At 37.8% G+C, this 16,893-nt stretch overlaps 1 protein-coding gene across 3 annotated transcripts in view; it reads left to right on the top strand.

Moving 5' to 3' along the window:
* The first annotated feature begins 535 nt into the window (after window positions 1–535).
* Window positions 536–16,893, top strand: part of HERPUD2 (HERPUD family member 2) — a 41,704-nt gene continuing 25,346 nt past the window's right edge. For all 3 annotated transcript variants that reach the window (XM_058528155.1, XM_058528146.1, XM_058528136.1), the window contains exon 1: window positions 536–688. In XM_058528155.1, the coding sequence (XP_058384138.1) occupies window positions 542–688 (147 nt within the window). In that variant the 5' untranslated portion in view covers window positions 536–541. The remainder of the gene's footprint in view (window positions 689–16,893) is intronic.

Raw genomic sequence — 16,893 nt, 5'->3', positions numbered from 1 at the left:
GCTGCCGCGGAAGACTCTCGGCCGAACTGTGCGGCCAGTGGCCTTGCCCGGGCGCTAAGGGCGGCGGTGGCGGGCCCCACGGCCTTCTCTCAGGTACCCCTGCCCCAGCTGGCAGCCCTGAGTGGCCGGGCCCGCCTGGCGGGGCCGTGGCGTAGGGGCCTTGTTGCGTTTCAGCTTTGGGGTCGCGGCGGGGGCGGGGCAGTGACTTGGGCCGTCGCGCCCTCACCCCTCCCTCCCTTCTCATCGCTTTCTGTCTCTCCCCCCGGCTTCCCTCCGCAGTCCGGAGCCCGGCGGAGCCCGGACCTGGCGGGGAAAGCTGCACCCACGGCCGGGCCCCCAGACCCCGCCGCCACCACTGTCCATCATCCGTGGTACCGGCAATGGCCTTCGTATCGTCCGATGCACTTGTGACTGACGTGGACACGGAATATTAAGAACCTACTTGCTTTGGCCCCCATCCCAGTGGCGCCGGCAGTAACCACCTAGGCTCATTTGAGCTTAACTGCTGCTCCTCTCGACTCTGTTCGACTTGGGGAGCACCATGGACCAAAGTGGGATGGAGATTCCGGTGACCCTCATCATTAAAGCACCGAATCAGAAATACAGTGACCAGACTATTAGCTGCTTCTTGAACTGGACCGTGGGGAAACTAAAAACGCATCTATCTAACGTGTACCCTAGCAAACCAGTAAGTGTCTAAAAGCTGGGCCCAGCTGCTCTGGCCAGCGGCTTTTCATGCCCCGTACTCCCTTCTCCCTGCTCAACCCCTTCCCTCTTGAATCAAATAGGTCTCTTTTGGTAGACTGCAAAGTATTTTGAGTTCTGAGGTTGTGTGTGTGTCTCTTGAGTGTCCCAACCATCATTAATAGCTTCCTGATGAAGTTCAGTTAATTAGTAAGAGTACACAGAAATATCAAGGGACGTAAGAATTGACAGGCTTAAAAAAGGACCGTTTTCCTTGGACTTCAAGTCATTAACCTAATATGGGTATGACAGATACATCCTTTAAAAAAAAAAGAAGCACTACAACTTATATTAAAGCTTTTATTGCTGATTAGACTAAAATCCCTTTTTACCTTCAACATCTGGCCCAGAAATTTGCACACTGTTGAAGAGCAATTTTTTTTCTTGGAAATAAGTATGTGACTCCTATAAAAATTATACTTTTCAAGACTAGTATATATGTTTTAAAAAGCAAAGAGTTCTAAGTTTTAGATTCACTTTCTTGTGCCCCTCTCTTTCTCATTTTTCTCCTGTACAGGACACACAGAAATTTCATTAATTTAGAAGAGAACAGTCCTTTCACCGCTGTCTCCCCCCATTTGGTGCATCTTTTTATTCCTTTTATGTGGTCATGTGTAAATCAGTGTGGCGATGTTTTCCATTCTGAATCATATCTGGATATTGCAAAGATAGTAAAGTACAGACAGACAGTATAGCACCATCTGTCCCCAAAGTTAGATTTGAAAGGATGTAGTTGATAATTAAGATGTCTTGGAGTAATTTAGAAAAGTGTAATATCATGTAGAGTTTATGAAAGTGAGGCATTCACATTCTCCATTGTATAAAATTTTCGTTCTTGAATTAGTGTTCAGTGATTACTAAATTTTTGTTTAATTAACAAAGAGGCTTGGATTTTAGCGTGGGAAATATTTTTGGCATCAGGTAAATTTAAGCCGACAACAAGAATCTGTTGCAAGGCAGCTCTGCTTTCTAGGCTTTATTTAACACTTATTTTATGCACATAAGTAAGGAAGGCACTTGATCTATATTAAGATATTAATGAATTAGGACTGTTTGAGTGTTAGAGTATTAAGTTTAGTTATGCATTTAGACTTCTAGAATAGGGCAGTTATTGCAAAAAGGGGAGGTTTAGAAAAACAACTCTGGGCATTAGCTATGTTTGTCAGTATTTTGTGACACAAATATTTTTAGTAGGGGAAATGAAAAGCCCGGGAAATGAAAAGCCCGAGATATTTAAGTACTTGGAACCAACTAGTTGGAACTTTCATATTTATTCAAATCTTTTGTTTGAAAGTTAAGATTTACACAGGGGATAATAATTTGTTTTAAAAATTTCTGCTTTACAAAAGATTTCTTTTTGCGTATGATTCATTTTACATATTTTTGAAGTAGAAACTAGCTTTTCAGAATAATCAGAATTGAAAGCAGAGACTTCCATAGTACGGTTTGTAACATAGCCCAAATACCATTCCTAAGTACGTTCTTGGGCATATATCTAAGTCTGCCCAGGTATGTACAGTCATGCACCACATAACGGTCAGTGATGGTCAGTGGTTTCAGTCAGTGATGGACCGCATATACGACGGTGGTGCCATAAGATTAATACCATGTAGTCTATACCATCTAGTTTTGTGTATTGTGTAAGTACACTCTATGATGTTCGCACATTGAGGAAATTGCCTCGTGACACAGTTCTCAGAACGTATCCCCGTCGTTAAACCACGCGTGACTACTTAAGTGAGGATCTTTATATTATGTGATTAAACCAAAAGAGACTTGGTTTGCACTGTGATAGACCAAGAGTTTCACTTTTCTGAAACTTCTTTTTTAAAAAGTATCTAAGAGGAGTGTGAAACCCATTTACCTTCTCTGCACCCAGGAAAAGCCTGCTTTTGGCAGGAGCTCTGCCCTGATAGTGCTAATCTCCAGTGGAGGGCTGTCAGTGCCCACGTGGATCAGTCAGCTGCTCGAGGACAGATAAGTTGCAAACTTCCTACACCTCGCCTTTCTAACCTGCCTGCTTCTTATACACAAAGGAGACACTTTTGGAGGCTGTATCAAATAATATGCAGCCTATTAATTACCTAACCTTGTGACAAACCTGACTTTTTTTCTCCTGCAGCAAGTCTTCTCCAAGTGAACTGTAATATCTGAAGCTTATTTCTAGGTTAATGAGAGTGGGTGCACCTTGGGGTGGGGTACATGTGTTTATTTTCATTGAACATCACTGAAAACTTTGTATGTATGGTTATTAGATGTGACAGGCTTACATCCTAACTTATCATGTGAGAATTGATTTGAAGTATTGCAGTTGTTGAACAGACCAACTGTTTAATGATACCCCAAAGCCATAGGTAGTCCTTAACATAGGTACTGGTGTCCTAAAAGTTTACTTAGTAAGCTTGTTATTTAGAACAGAGAACATTTTGCAATATAAGCTGTATTATATTATTAATATATTATAAAGGAAGCTGAGGTTCTTTATGACCACCCACAATGACTGCCTAAGGTAGATTCTGTGTTTAAGTGTCTCAAGTGCTGTTTGACGTTTAACAGAGATCATTTCTTATGCCTGATTCCTTGCACATCTGCCTGGGGGAGGTGAGTGGATTTGGAAGCAGAGTAGGGTTCCACTGCCTTGTACAAGCAGGTGTCCCCCAGTAAGAAGTAGAAAAGTTGATGGCTCTGGTCAGCGCTGCCCTGATTGGGTCTGGTGTGTCAGGGATAGGTGGAGGGCCTTGGTCCCTGTGGGCAGTGGCTTCTAGGAAAATAAATGGGAGCTGCTGGAGGGAGAAGAATGGAGATTTGAAGTTGTCCTTTTAGAATCTCTACAAGGATAGGTCCTGTGTCCACATACTGTTAACGGAATTCTGGCTAAACTCTGCAACAGGGTAAAATCACATTATTCTAGCTTTATAGTCAGGTATTGACTTGACCTAATACAGATGTTCTCTGTGTGGGTATTTTAAGTACAACTCCTTCTCCCTCAATAAACCCACAACAACCCCCCCCCCAAGCACACTTTCTTGGGCTTCATTTGTTTATTTATTTAGGATTTTATTGACCTGGCATTTGAATGTCTGTGCTAAGCATGAAAGTGATAATAAAGAGTCCTTTGCTCTTAGGAAGCTCAGGTCTAGTGGGGGATATAGACATGTAAGTAAATAACTGTAATATTATGTGACTAGTGTTATACAAGAGGGATGTACTGAGTGCTGTAGGGGCACAGGGAGGGAATGGTCAGCTCTGGAGTTGGGTAAGGGAATGCGTAGCCGTTTTAAGAAAAGATTCACAGGGGCATTTTCTTAAGAGTTGATAACAGTTTTTTTTTTTTTTTTGTGAGGGAGATAAGCCCTGAGCTAACATCTGAGCTAATCCTCCTCTTTTTTTTGCTGAGGAAGACCGGCTCTGAGCTAACATCTATTGCCAATCCTCCTCCTTTTTTTTTTCCCCCAAAGCCCCAGTAGATAGTTGTATGTCATAGTTGCACATTCTTCTAGTTGCTGTATGTGGGACGCGGCCTCAGCATGGCCGGAGAAGCAGTGCGTCGGTGCGCGCCTGGGATCCGAACCCCGGGCCGCCAGTAGCAGAGCACGAGCACTTAACCGCTAAGCCACCGGGCCAGCCCAGATAACAGTTTTAAGCAGACAAGATGATAGCTTCTTTTTTTTTTAAATTATTCTTTCAGAGTTAATGTTGCACTGATGATTCTAAATGCTTTTTATTACTATATTACTTAGTACTTATATAGTACTACATAAAAAGATTATAGATCCATAATGGGCTATGAAGGGAAAGGTGTTTTCCAGTTAGGAAGTAAGGAAGTTGCCATAATTATGCAGAAGTTTACAAAGTCATCGTTGAAAACCTCACATGTGGAATTGAGCTCTTTTGGAGTTTTGTTTAACTTGGAATGGTGTTGATAATTGGTTTAGGACTTGGTTTAGGAACTGGGAAGTGCACCAGTTCGTGTTGATAGTGTATATTTATAATTGTGAATCATATTCTAATATGACATTTGTCATCACTTCACGACTTTAGATTTTCATATCCTGAAATTGGCCTGTAATGTGAAATATTTATTCTGAAAAGTAGGTAATTGCTACTAGGGGGTGAAGATAACTGTCAAGAAGTCCACTTTTACTTGAGTAGTTTCAGACTTTGATCTAGTTTAGACTTATTTACAAGAGATGTAAATATCAAAATAGTTGAACTTAATGGACTATCCTAGAGAAAACTTAAAAAATAAGAATCTCTAAATCTAATTAAGCACCTTTCTCATTATCTTCTCTTTCTTACTATCTGTTCTCATACACAAACAGTAACTAAGATGGACCTGGCTTACCCGGAATTCAGTTTTGAAGGCAAGCCTTTCTGGGGCTTGTGTGCCTTGGCTCCCCAATTTTCAATCTTCGGGTCAAAATGCCTGTTGAACATGTCCCTCGATTCTAGGTAGACTTCCTCTGTCTTGGTGCTTCATACTGTTAAGCTAAAGCAGCCAATTGCATTACTTAGGTCTTCTAGCTCTCCTGCTCAGCTAGGGAGGTTGTGCTGCTCTTTCAAATTGTTCCTTTGCTCTGAGATTCCGTTAGAATTAAAGAAAACAGGAATAGAACCAGTTGTATAGGTTCTATTCTGAGACTGTAACATTCCATAACCAAATTGCCTACAGTTCAGATGGAAGTCTTACTTTCATTGTCAGTGGAAATAGCTTGTATAATATAATTTGAGGTTTATATCTCTCATTTTTATAATTCCCTGTTACCTTACTTAGGCAGGTCATTTTTAAAACTTGCTTGCTTAACTACCTCAGAACTGTTGATTTAAAGGGGCTATAATCCATACACATAAGTAATTTTTGTTTTATAAGACTATTGTCTTATAAAATTTTAGTACTACATACATTTAAGAGGGTTTCATGTCACCTAGCAGTTTAGTTCAAAATTTTAAAACTCCTTTTGAACAAAGGGTATTATTGAGTGTGAAGGTTGATGAAAAGTTAAAAGTTTTGAATGAATGCTGACTAAAGTTTGTTTTATTTAACTCCTTTGAAGCCTTTTCCTAATGTTTTTTTTGGAAAATAACAGTACTATGAAGGTAATGTTTTGTTTAATCATGCATCAATGCTTTTTAAAATAGGACTTTTCTAGAACTTTACGTTTATCTCCTTTGCATGATAAATGCTGATTTGGTGGTCTCAAATGCTTTTATTTAACTGTCATATTTGGTGCTCTGATTTAAAACTGCCATTTACTAAATCGTTGCCATGTATACCAGGCATTCTACTAAGCACTTTATATGTTTTATCACATTCATTCCTCATAGACACCTTATGATGTAAGTTTTATTATTAGGTTTATTTTATAGATGGGGAAACTGTGGCTTTGTGGTTTTTTGCTCAAGGTCGTAGAACTCTAAGTAGTAGAATCGGAATTTGAACCCATGTTGGTCTTACTCGCAAGCCTCAGCTCTTAGCCATTACAATTCTCATTACATATGATGGTTGTATATAATAAGGTGCAAAAAGGCATTTAGGGCCTTGGCCATCTCAGTTATATACTTGCAAATTAAAAACAAGTAAGTGAATTTAAAAGAGGTATATGTGTTTAGATGGTTTGTCATCTAAAGGCTACAGATGAATGGATAACATAGCCTTAATACTGTTCTAATGCATGTCAGCTTAGTGTGTGGTTATTTCTGTTTATTTTGATAAGTTATAGGGAAAATATGGGAACATAGTATCTTAAGACCTCAGAGCACATTGCTTTGCCCTATCTTCACATCCCTGCTTATTTGTGTGAACCATAGCAGACGTGTGTTTTGGCAGTCTCTGTTGTACGTATATCTAATTTGTGAATGGCCTGTGAGTGGAAACAGCTAATCAGGGAATATCCCTTTGGAGTTCAAGAGAAAATTATTCTTTAAGCTTGTTTTGCTTACTGTTGTTGCAAGGAGTTAAGAGTTAGAGGCAGTGTGGGTGAACTATGCTTCCATTTACAGTGGTTCTGAATTTCCTGGGGCTTTAGATGGGTGAATTTGGTGAGATTGGAAGGGAGATGATATGTTGCAGTACAAATTCACAGAATTCATTTCCCACAGAGACGATATTTTGTGCACCTCCTGGGAACTAGCTCTTTAAAACAATCTGATACTTGTTTTTTTGTTTTGATTTGTTTTTCCTCCCCAAAGCCCCAGTACATAGTTGTAAGTCCTTCTAGTTCTTCTTTGTGAGCTGCCACCACAACATGGCTACTGACAGACTGAGTGGTGTGGGTCTGTGCCCGGGAACCAAACCTGGGCTACCGAAGCAGAGCTCACTGAACTTCAACCACGAGGCCACCAGGCCTGGCTGTTTTTGGCTGGGAAAGATTCACCCTGAGCTAATTCACACCTGTTGCCAGTCTTCCTCTCTTTTTGTTTTTCGTTTTTCCTCCCTGAGGGCCCAGTACATAGTTGTATATTCTAGTTGTAGGTCCTTGTTGTAGGTCCTTGTAGTTCTTCTATGTGAGCCGCCGCCACGGCTTGGCTACTGACAGACTGAGTGGTGTCGTTCCGCGCCAGGGAACCAAACCTGGGCTGCCGAAGCGGAGTGCGCTGAACTTGACCCACTGGGCCATCAGGGCTGGCTCCTGTTTGACACTTGTGACTGAACTATATGTAAATACTGGTATGCTAATAGTTACTACCTTTGAAGGACTTGGGTATAGTTCTTTGAACTAACGTGTAAGTTAAAGATTGCTTTTACTGTATTTGTTTATGTTGAAGTTGGATATATTAAGAACATGATTTTTTAGGCCATACATAATTATGAAAGACCCATTTAGTCTTTCTCATAAAAAATTTAATCTTTTGATACCAACTAGATGACTTTCTAGAAATATAGAAGTATTGTTAACTTTGTAAACTCATCTGACAGACTCTTGTGAATATTTTAAATTCATTAGGGATGCATAGTATTTTATCTGTTTTTGATATCTGAACATTAAAAAGTCATACACTTTAGATAATAGTATACGTAAACCTTTTAGGAAGAAAAAAAATCTTTCCCAGTTTGGGATTTATTTTTGCATATTGTACCAGCAGGTGAGTTTTCCTCACCTTGGTTTTTAGCAATGTCTTTTAAGTGGGTAGCAGTTTTTTGGGCCAGCTGGTTAAGCAGCTTTTTATTTGGAGTGACATAGTTCTGTCTGTGGGCTACTCAGAGTACCATCAGGATATTTCCAATGTAGTAATTTAGCTGCCTCTGCCATGCTGTCTAGGGTAGAGGAGCAGTGGAGGTGGTGAAAGTGTGTAGTAAACCTATAGGGCTTGCTGACTACTGGGTGTAGGGTGTGAGCAACAGGAAAAGTGGTGGTGGTGTTAACAGTCAAGTATATTTATATGTTAATCTGTGTGGCTGATATCTTAACAATAGAAGCTTTTAATTGACAATTTAATTAATACTTTGTTTTAGATTTACCAATACTGAGTCTTCTGAATTCTTATATTTAAAGGGTACCATGTAGTGTTTTACTAAGAGAAAAATGAACTTTTATTGTGTTAAGCTGCTGAGATCTTGGAATGTGTTATAGCAGCTAGCATTACTTACCCTAACTAATACAGAAATGGGTTTTCAGTCAAGGTAAAAGATACTGTCATTAGCAGGTCTACATAAATAAAATTGTGTCACTTTTACAAGTTAAATTGGATTTGAATTGAGATCTCAATCTGTATTTTTCCTGAATACTGTAGCTTATAATTCAAATAACTAGTTGAAAATTCAGTCAGTTGATTATTGTGTTGTTTGTTATTTTGTCTAACCACTGGTTTTTCAGATATTTAAATTACATTCGTTGATAGTTAAACTGAAGAGTTAATTTTTTTAGTGATGGAAAATTTTCAAATCTTCTTAATTTAGGCAAGTGAAAATTTATTTTTCTCTGTTTTCAGCCACAGTAAAATTAAAGAATTCCTTTTCCTTTTAAAACTTCTGATTATCTGAAGGCATCTGAATATTCAATTTAAAGCAACAGTTTTTTTTTATTGAGATATAATTCACATACTAAAAAATTTGCCCTTTAACTTATACAACTAAGTGGTTTTTAGTAGTTCCCAATTTGTGCAGTCATTACCAGTCTAATTCTGGAACATTTTCATCATTCCAAAAAGGAACTCCATACCCACTAGTAGTCACTCCCCATTCTCTGTTCCCCTAGTCCTTGGTAACTGCTTCTACTTTCTGTCTCTATGGATTTGCCTCTTCTGGAAATTTCATATAAATGGAATTGTAGTGTATGTGGCCTTTTGTGTCTGGCTACTTTCACTTAGCATAATGTTTATAAGGTTCATCCATGTTGTATAGCATGTGTCAGTTTTTCAATACTTTTTATGGCGGGATAAGATTCCATTGTATGTATATATCTCATTATATATCACATTTTGTTTCATTAATTGATAAACATTTGAATTGTTTCCACTTTTTGGTATTATGAACAACACTGCTACAAACATTCTTGTACAAGTTTTTGCGTGGACATATGTTTTCAGTTCTCTTTGATATATACATAGGAATGGAATTGGGTATACATTGAGTCATAGGGTAACTGTGTTTAACTTTCTGAGGAGCTGCCAAAAGAGGCTGTTTCATTTTACATTCCCACCAGCAATGTATGAAGGTTCCAGTTTCTTCACATCCTTGTCCATACTTGTTTTTGCTTCATATATTTTGACGTGCCCATGCGATTTGTAGTAGTACTGTATTCTGCTTTTTTGAAAATCGATGTTCCCTTGCTATGGAAAGATAAAAGTTTATTTGAAGTTGACTAAAAAGTTAATACTGAGATATTAACACATGATTGCTCCTTCATAGTAATCTGCTAATATTGGTACCATTTGCAGAGATGAACCAGGTGAATTTAGCACCAGTGAGTGTTTTAAATTAGTATTGTGACTCCTAGACTAAATATTTCATTTCCATTCTTAATGATTACATGTAAAATAACTGATAGAATGAACTTCAAATGAGTTGTGTCTTCCAAATCTGTGTAAACACTTTTGGATTCATAATACTTCATTTAACAACTTGGCATTTAGCATCTACGCTGTCAGGCACAGTGCTAGGCTCTGGGAACAAAGTGATGAACTAGACAGACATGGACCCTTTCTTCTTGGCACTCATATTCCACTTAAGGAAACAAACGTGAACATAACTGCAGATTGTGGTTTGTGTTATGAAGGAAACAAAAAGAGTACGTGAAAGGGAATACTCTAAGTTTGTAAATCAGGGAAACCTCTCTGAGGAGGTCATTTTAAAGCTAAGACCTAAAAGATGATTAAGAGATAGCTCTACAAGAGCTAGGAGAGAATAGAGTGTCTGAGTTGGGAAAGAGCTTGGTGTATTTGGGGATCTAAGTGAATGCCAGTTTGGCTGATGAGTGAGGAGGAAAGAATACAATCAGAGGAGATTGGAGAAAGAGAAACCAGATCTGCTGGGACTGTCTGGCTATGGTAAGAAATGAGAATTAAATCCAGTGTGATGGGAATCCATCAGAGAGTGACAGGGTTGATTTACATTTTTAAAAGATCATTCCAGCTGCTTACTGTAGAATGGAAGTATGAAGCTATTGCAGGAACTCAGGCAAGAGATTATGGTTTAGATTAGGGTAATGGCAGTGAAGATGGAAAGAAATGGACTGATCTGAAATGGACTTTTGGAGATAGAGTCTGTTGGATCTGCTGATGATTAAATATGGGAGGCAAGGTGAGAGAAAGAAAAATTGAGGATAATGCCCAGATTTTTGCCTTAAACAACTGGTGGCAGATTGTTATGGGATAAGGAAGAACTAGGAGGAAGGATTTGGGGAATTGGGAGTTGAGAACCATTGTAGGTTTTTTGACTTTGAGTTGCCTATTAAGACATCTGAAGGGGCCAGCCCTGTGACGTAGTGGTTGAGTCTGGTGCACTCCACTTCAGCGGCCCAGGTTTGTGGGTTTGGATCCCGGGCATGGACCTGCACCACTTGTCAAGCCATGCTGTGGCAGTGACCCACATACAAAATAGAGAAAGATTGATACAGGTGTTAGCTCAGGGCTAATCCTCCTCAAGCAAAAATAGAGGAAGATTGGTAACAGATGTTAGCTCAGAGCGAATCTGCCTCGCCAAAAAAAAAAAAAAAAGACATCTGAAGGTGTCAAATGCCTACTAAGCAGTTGGATATGTGGATCTGGGTCTGAGGGAGAGAGAGATCTTGGATGAGGAGACAAATTTGCAACTAATCTGAAGAACCCTAGCTTTCAGAATTGGATGGAAAATTTAGCAAAGGACCCTCGAGGGACAATGACCAGTGATATGAAATATTATTACACATAGCTCTTTTTTTTTTTTTTTTTGGTGAGGAAGATTAGCCCTGAGCTGACATCTGTGCCCATCTTCCTCTACTTTATATGGGATGCCACGACAGCATGGCTTGACAAGTGGTGGGTCAGCGTGCACCCAGGATCTGAACCTGCAAACCCTGGGCCACTGAAGCGGCACTCACGCTCTTAAGTGCTGTGCCACCGGACTGGCCCCTATGCATGCCTGTTAATGGGGTTTCTAAACCTCGATCCCTCTTCCAGAGGTACAAATGGTAAAGGCTGTGGTCTTTTCTTCTTGCAAATGTTGGAACCTTCTACTGGGTGCTGTTGGGTCTTTTACTCATCCTGCTGAGGGACTTGCGTAGCCATTGCCCAACCTTTCTGTTCAGTGGGTATAGGCTTTAAAGATGTAGGACTTGGGGATAAGGGAAGACCAGTATTTGGGCTTCTAGTATGCTATTTCAGTCAGCTATGTTTTGTGCTAAATAGGTTACATGCTATTAAGTTTAAAAGCTTAATGATTATTTATATGTATTTCTCAAACTGAGACTCATAGTTTTGGGACTAAGAGTTCTCAAAATCTTTAATTTTGGGTTTTTATCTTGGTATAAAAATTATTGTTATAGATAATCTGAATGATCACTTTATAGCTGACTCTCATGAGATTTCAATACCTGTGTTTTTAACTAAGTGGTCATCCTAAATGTGTTTAACTTGTATGGCAGAATTTTTCAAGCATGGGCTTCTGGAATATGTGAAGTCTCTCTTTGACTGACAGTGATCTGTTTCTGTGAAAAAAATGGTTTTAAACCTGTCTACTAAAGAATTATGGGAGTAAACTAAGTTCGATTGCCAGTGCACTTTATATATTTTTTAATTAGTATCCAAAATAATGAGTTTTCTAGCATATTTTTGCTTCCCATCTTGTTTAGAAGTGATACTTGTGATAAAGTATATGATTAATTCCATTACCATTACAGCTTAGTAAAATAGAGATAACCCATGCAGAAAGCAGATAATATATAGATTTCTTACATTGAGAAGTAGTTGGTCAACACTTATTTCACACTACTATGCAATACATCCTTTCACTAGACATCTGAAGTTAATTATGTTTTGGATATGGACTTCTTTTTACCAACATCAAAATATTTTTCTCTCTGTGTTGAGAAGGTAAAAGTAATTAAAAGCTTTCCTTGTGTTATTTATGAATGTGATTTTAAACTGAGGCTTCAAAGTTGTTCTAATGTGGATTAGGGCTTTCTTTTTTAGTTCTTAAAAGTGATAGTCATTGCAACTTTAAACAAACCTATTTAGCAGTGTCCTAATTATGTTCTTATGCATAATGAACATACATAGTCTGCTGTTAGATGTACAACTTTTCGATACTTTTACATAATCTCTCATTAGATCCTCATGAAACTGCATGATGTCAGAGGAGCAGATATTAGAAATTAGCATCAAATGCTCATTGAATATTTACTAGGTGTTGTACTCTAAGAGGTTTATGTGCATTTTCATTGTTGTGAAAATTCAGCCCTGTGAAATAGGTACTATTATTGCCCTCATTTTACAGACGAGAAAACTGAGGCACAGAGTAGTGGTAGTGGGATCTTGTAGAAGTTTCTTAACATTTCTTCACCTATCTCTGCCATATTCTTCTATAAGTCTAACTCGTCTGCGTAAGATTGCACTGCTTATTAGCTGCTCAAGGACATTGCTCTTGAAATTCTCTCTTTTTCTCTCCTGCATCATTAATTTTTTCCTTCTACTGGATTATTCCTGTTGGCGTACAGACATGTTATTTCTCACTTCTTAAAAAAACAAAACAAAACAGTAAAACAAACAAGACCCTCTCTTGATTCTACTTCCCTTCTAGCTGTTGCTCTATTTCTTTCCCTGTCTTTAGTGCAAAACTCCTTATATGTTGTATGTATTTACTATCTCTAACCATACTCTTCTCCTTTCCTCTTGAATCCATTCCAATTAAGTTTTTACCCTACTGCAGGATCGCTAGCAATTTTCACGTTGCAGGATACTGTGGGGGAATGCAGAAATAAACAGAAGAGTATAAAGGAAGGACACTATGAGTAATAACAAAAGGCTGGAAACACTCAAATATCCAGTAATGAACTGTAATACTGCTATATAATGGAGCATTATGCTTCTGTCAAAAAGAATGGGGAAGACTTCTTGATATTGCTAAGGAGTAATCTCCAGGGTATATTAAGTGAGAAAACAAGGTACAAAAGAGTAAGTATAGTGTACCACTTTATGTGAGGAAAGAAGGGAAATACAAGTATGTTTGTATTCAGATTTGTTATGTTGTTAAAAAGAAATGATGGAAGGGTAATTCGAAATTATAGAGGGGGAGGGGACAGGGACAGAAACTAAACCTCTTTGAATGTACCTTGTTCTATAATTTTTACTTTGTTGCCATGTATATTATATATAATTAAAAAAAATTAAATAGAAAAAAGTAATTCCTAAATGTTAACACACAATTTAACAGTATCAGAGTAGTGACATAGCTACAAGGGTAATTATTCTGAGTAATTTTGAAACAGTATTTTGACTGTATATCCCTAGTAGGATACATCAAAGGACAGAAAAAAGCCACAAATCTTAAATTTCATTCAATATTGTTATTATTATTTTGAGATAATATATAGTAGGATAAAGCATATAAGTACATTTGCTAATGGCATTCGTTTGTTAGTGTCATTAACAAGCAAGATTTTCAGGCTGAGAGAAGATACAAATAAAATAAGTAAAAACTGTATACTATTTAATTTAAATCAGAAATAGCAGTATGAACTCAGGGTTTAGGTTTCTCTTTCTAAAAAGTACATGTTTTCGGGACCGGCCCAGTGGCGTAGAGGGTAAGTGCACGCGCCTCACTGAGGCGGCCCGGGGTTCGCAGGTTCGGATCCTGGGCGTGCACCCGTGCACCGCTTGTCAAGCCCTGCTGTGGTGGCGTCCCATATAAAGTAGAGGAAGATGGGCACGGATGTTAGCCCAGGGCCAGTCTTCCTCGGCAAAAAGAGGAGGATTGGCATCGGATGTTAGCTCAGGGCTAATGTGCCTCACAAAATAAATAAATAAATAAAAGTACATATTTTCCTCAATGAAAAATTTTAGAAATAATGACAAGTAACAGCACTCTTAGATCCCAGATTTTGGTCTTTAGATACCATTTCTCATTAAAAAGAATCAAGGCTCTTGGGGTAATGGCTGATTCCAGGTCTGGGGCAGGAAGATAAACCTGGGCCCGTGCCTGAAAACAAGGAAGCTATTAGAGACTACAGAGGTCATGTCAAAATGGCACAGGAGCCAACGTGAAGGGGTTCCTGCTGGCTGAAGATGGTGCAATTTGAGGATAAAAGAAAAAAAAAAAAGATGGCAGTACATTGAAAAAGATAAAATTCCACAAGCTTATGATGGTACTTAAACCAAAACTTATTGGTCATTTCTGGAGGCTGCTTGGGCACTCATTCTGAAAACTCATAAAGGGAATGAATTGAGCATCTTTGCTGCCTTTCTTTGTATAGACTAGGTAACCAAATAGTTGATGAGGTAAAGTTCGTCTAGAAGAATCATAGTTAATAAATCCAGAACGCATTATAGCACTAGAAAATAATCATTTTCCACCCCTAATGAAATAATGGATCTAGGCAATTAATAAAGTGAATAATTGGTGGGGAACTTTCTAAGGAGTGAATCAAGCTGACAGCATTTGAACCCACTGATCCATCGTAACATTACTAAAAGGAGATCAGCCAGTCCACATGTGCTGATAATGATGTGATGCAACAGAAAATACACAGCATTATTATGAAATTCTCTTGTCAAACAAAAAAGAACCTGAATCTAATCAACCTTCTAGATCTAACTACATTATACAGGGACTATATAGGACATGCCGTACAATACCAGGAGGACACCAGTCGGCTGAATCCACGCTGCGACGTGTTTTTTTCAACAAATAAATAACATGGGAAAAATTTAAAAGAAGTAAAAACTCTTAAAAGATTAAAAGAGACGTAACAACCCAATCCTATGTGTGATCCTTGTTTGGATTCTGATTCAGACAAACCATCTCTAAAAAGACATTTTTGAGCAAGTGGGAAAAATTGAACCATACTGGATATTACGTAGTAAGGAATTAATATTTATTTTGTTGAATGTAGTAATATTGTGGTTATTTGGGGGAAAAAACCTGTTACAGATACATGCTAATTTTTACAGGTGAAAAAGAAATGAAGTGTGGTATTTGCTTTAAAACTCTCTTCCCGCCGAAAAAGGAAGAGGAGGGTAGATGAAACAAGGATAGCGGAATGTTGGTAATTGTTGAAGCTGGGTATTTGGGAGTTCTTGAAGATGGTACCTTAAGGTTCATTTTATTCTCTCCACTTTGTGTATGTTTGAGAATTTTCATTGTAAAGTAAAAAAAATTAGAATTCATAAGGCAAGACTGATGTCCTTTATGCGGGATGATGATATGACATAGAATTATCTATTAAATGTTTGGACTGGAGGAAAAAATGATAGTTTATGATGGCGGTAGTATTTACAAAGAAACTTCTTTAGGTTCCAGCTAAAGTAATAAGTATATTATAGAAACGTATAAAGCATTATATAATTCATTTTATCTGGGGGTTAAATCAATCATTATCTACTTAGCATTTAACTTACGTTATACAATTTGCTATTCTTGCCCCACTCAATATTTATTTGTATTGATTGAAGTTTCAAGACTTGTGATATGTATTTAAAAAAACACTCCTGTGTTGTATTTGGTTACTTATGTACAGGAATTTGCACTTGTGCATTTTAGGGATGGCACACTCAAAAGTACTTCCAGGAGAAGCTAGGTTATGCCTAACAGATGAGTATCTTGGAAGGACAACTACCTTTCCCTTGATCTTTGGTACCTAAGGACCCCAGAACCATAGATCTTACTCAGTATGACAGTTTCTATTATGGTATTTCTAATCTAAGACCCTTTTTTAGTAGCCACGTTGAATATGTAGTCTGTTTGAAAATTGTTATAGTTGCTTGGATTTGGCATATTTAACAGTTGTTGATATAGCTAAAATTTTATTGTTTTAATAGAATTCAAGGAACATTTTCCTGTTTCTCAGTTATGAAATAGGAGGTCTTATGGGCACTATACATAAATGCTTTAATTTTAAATACTTTAATGCTAACAGTGTTGAGCACTTAGCAGATTTATCATAGGTACAAAATAGGGCAGAGATAACCAAAACATATTTCCTATTCTGGGTTGTATATAGAGATGGCAACTGAATCTCCATGCACTTGAGCTGATTTTTCTTTGGTCTTGTGTTTTTGAAAAATGTACAACGGTATTCATGAGAATGGCAGAATAATAAAAACTAGAATAGTTACCTAAAGCTGAAACTAAATCCAAATGGTTCTTGAATTAAAATCAGTGAATTGTTCTCCGTGATGTTAGTAAAGAATAAAATAAATCTTATATATACTTTTAGATTAAAAATACTGACGAAACAATTTAAAATAACTCTGGTGATCTTGAAATTTTATCCCATTATTGACCATTGAAAGAAGGGCAACCACTTTCTCATTTATAGTCTAGAAAGAAGGTTTTTAATGATAGTCACACATGCATTGCATTATGGCTGAAAAGACAGACTTTCAATTTACCCTTTTTTCCCTGTTTTTTCAAGAAATTTGGTAATTATCTGTATTTTATTGTATCTACAATAGATATGCTACCATTTGCTGACCTCTAAATGTCTTAATTGAAATTTGGAAAGACAAAATTCTTAA

This window comes from Diceros bicornis, chromosome 3 (genome assembly GCF_020826845.1).
Source record: "Diceros bicornis minor isolate mBicDic1 chromosome 3, mDicBic1.mat.cur, whole genome shotgun sequence".
Lineage (NCBI taxonomy): Eukaryota > Metazoa > Chordata > Mammalia > Perissodactyla > Rhinocerotidae > Diceros > Diceros bicornis.
This window is presented reverse-complemented; position numbering and strand designations above follow the sequence as displayed.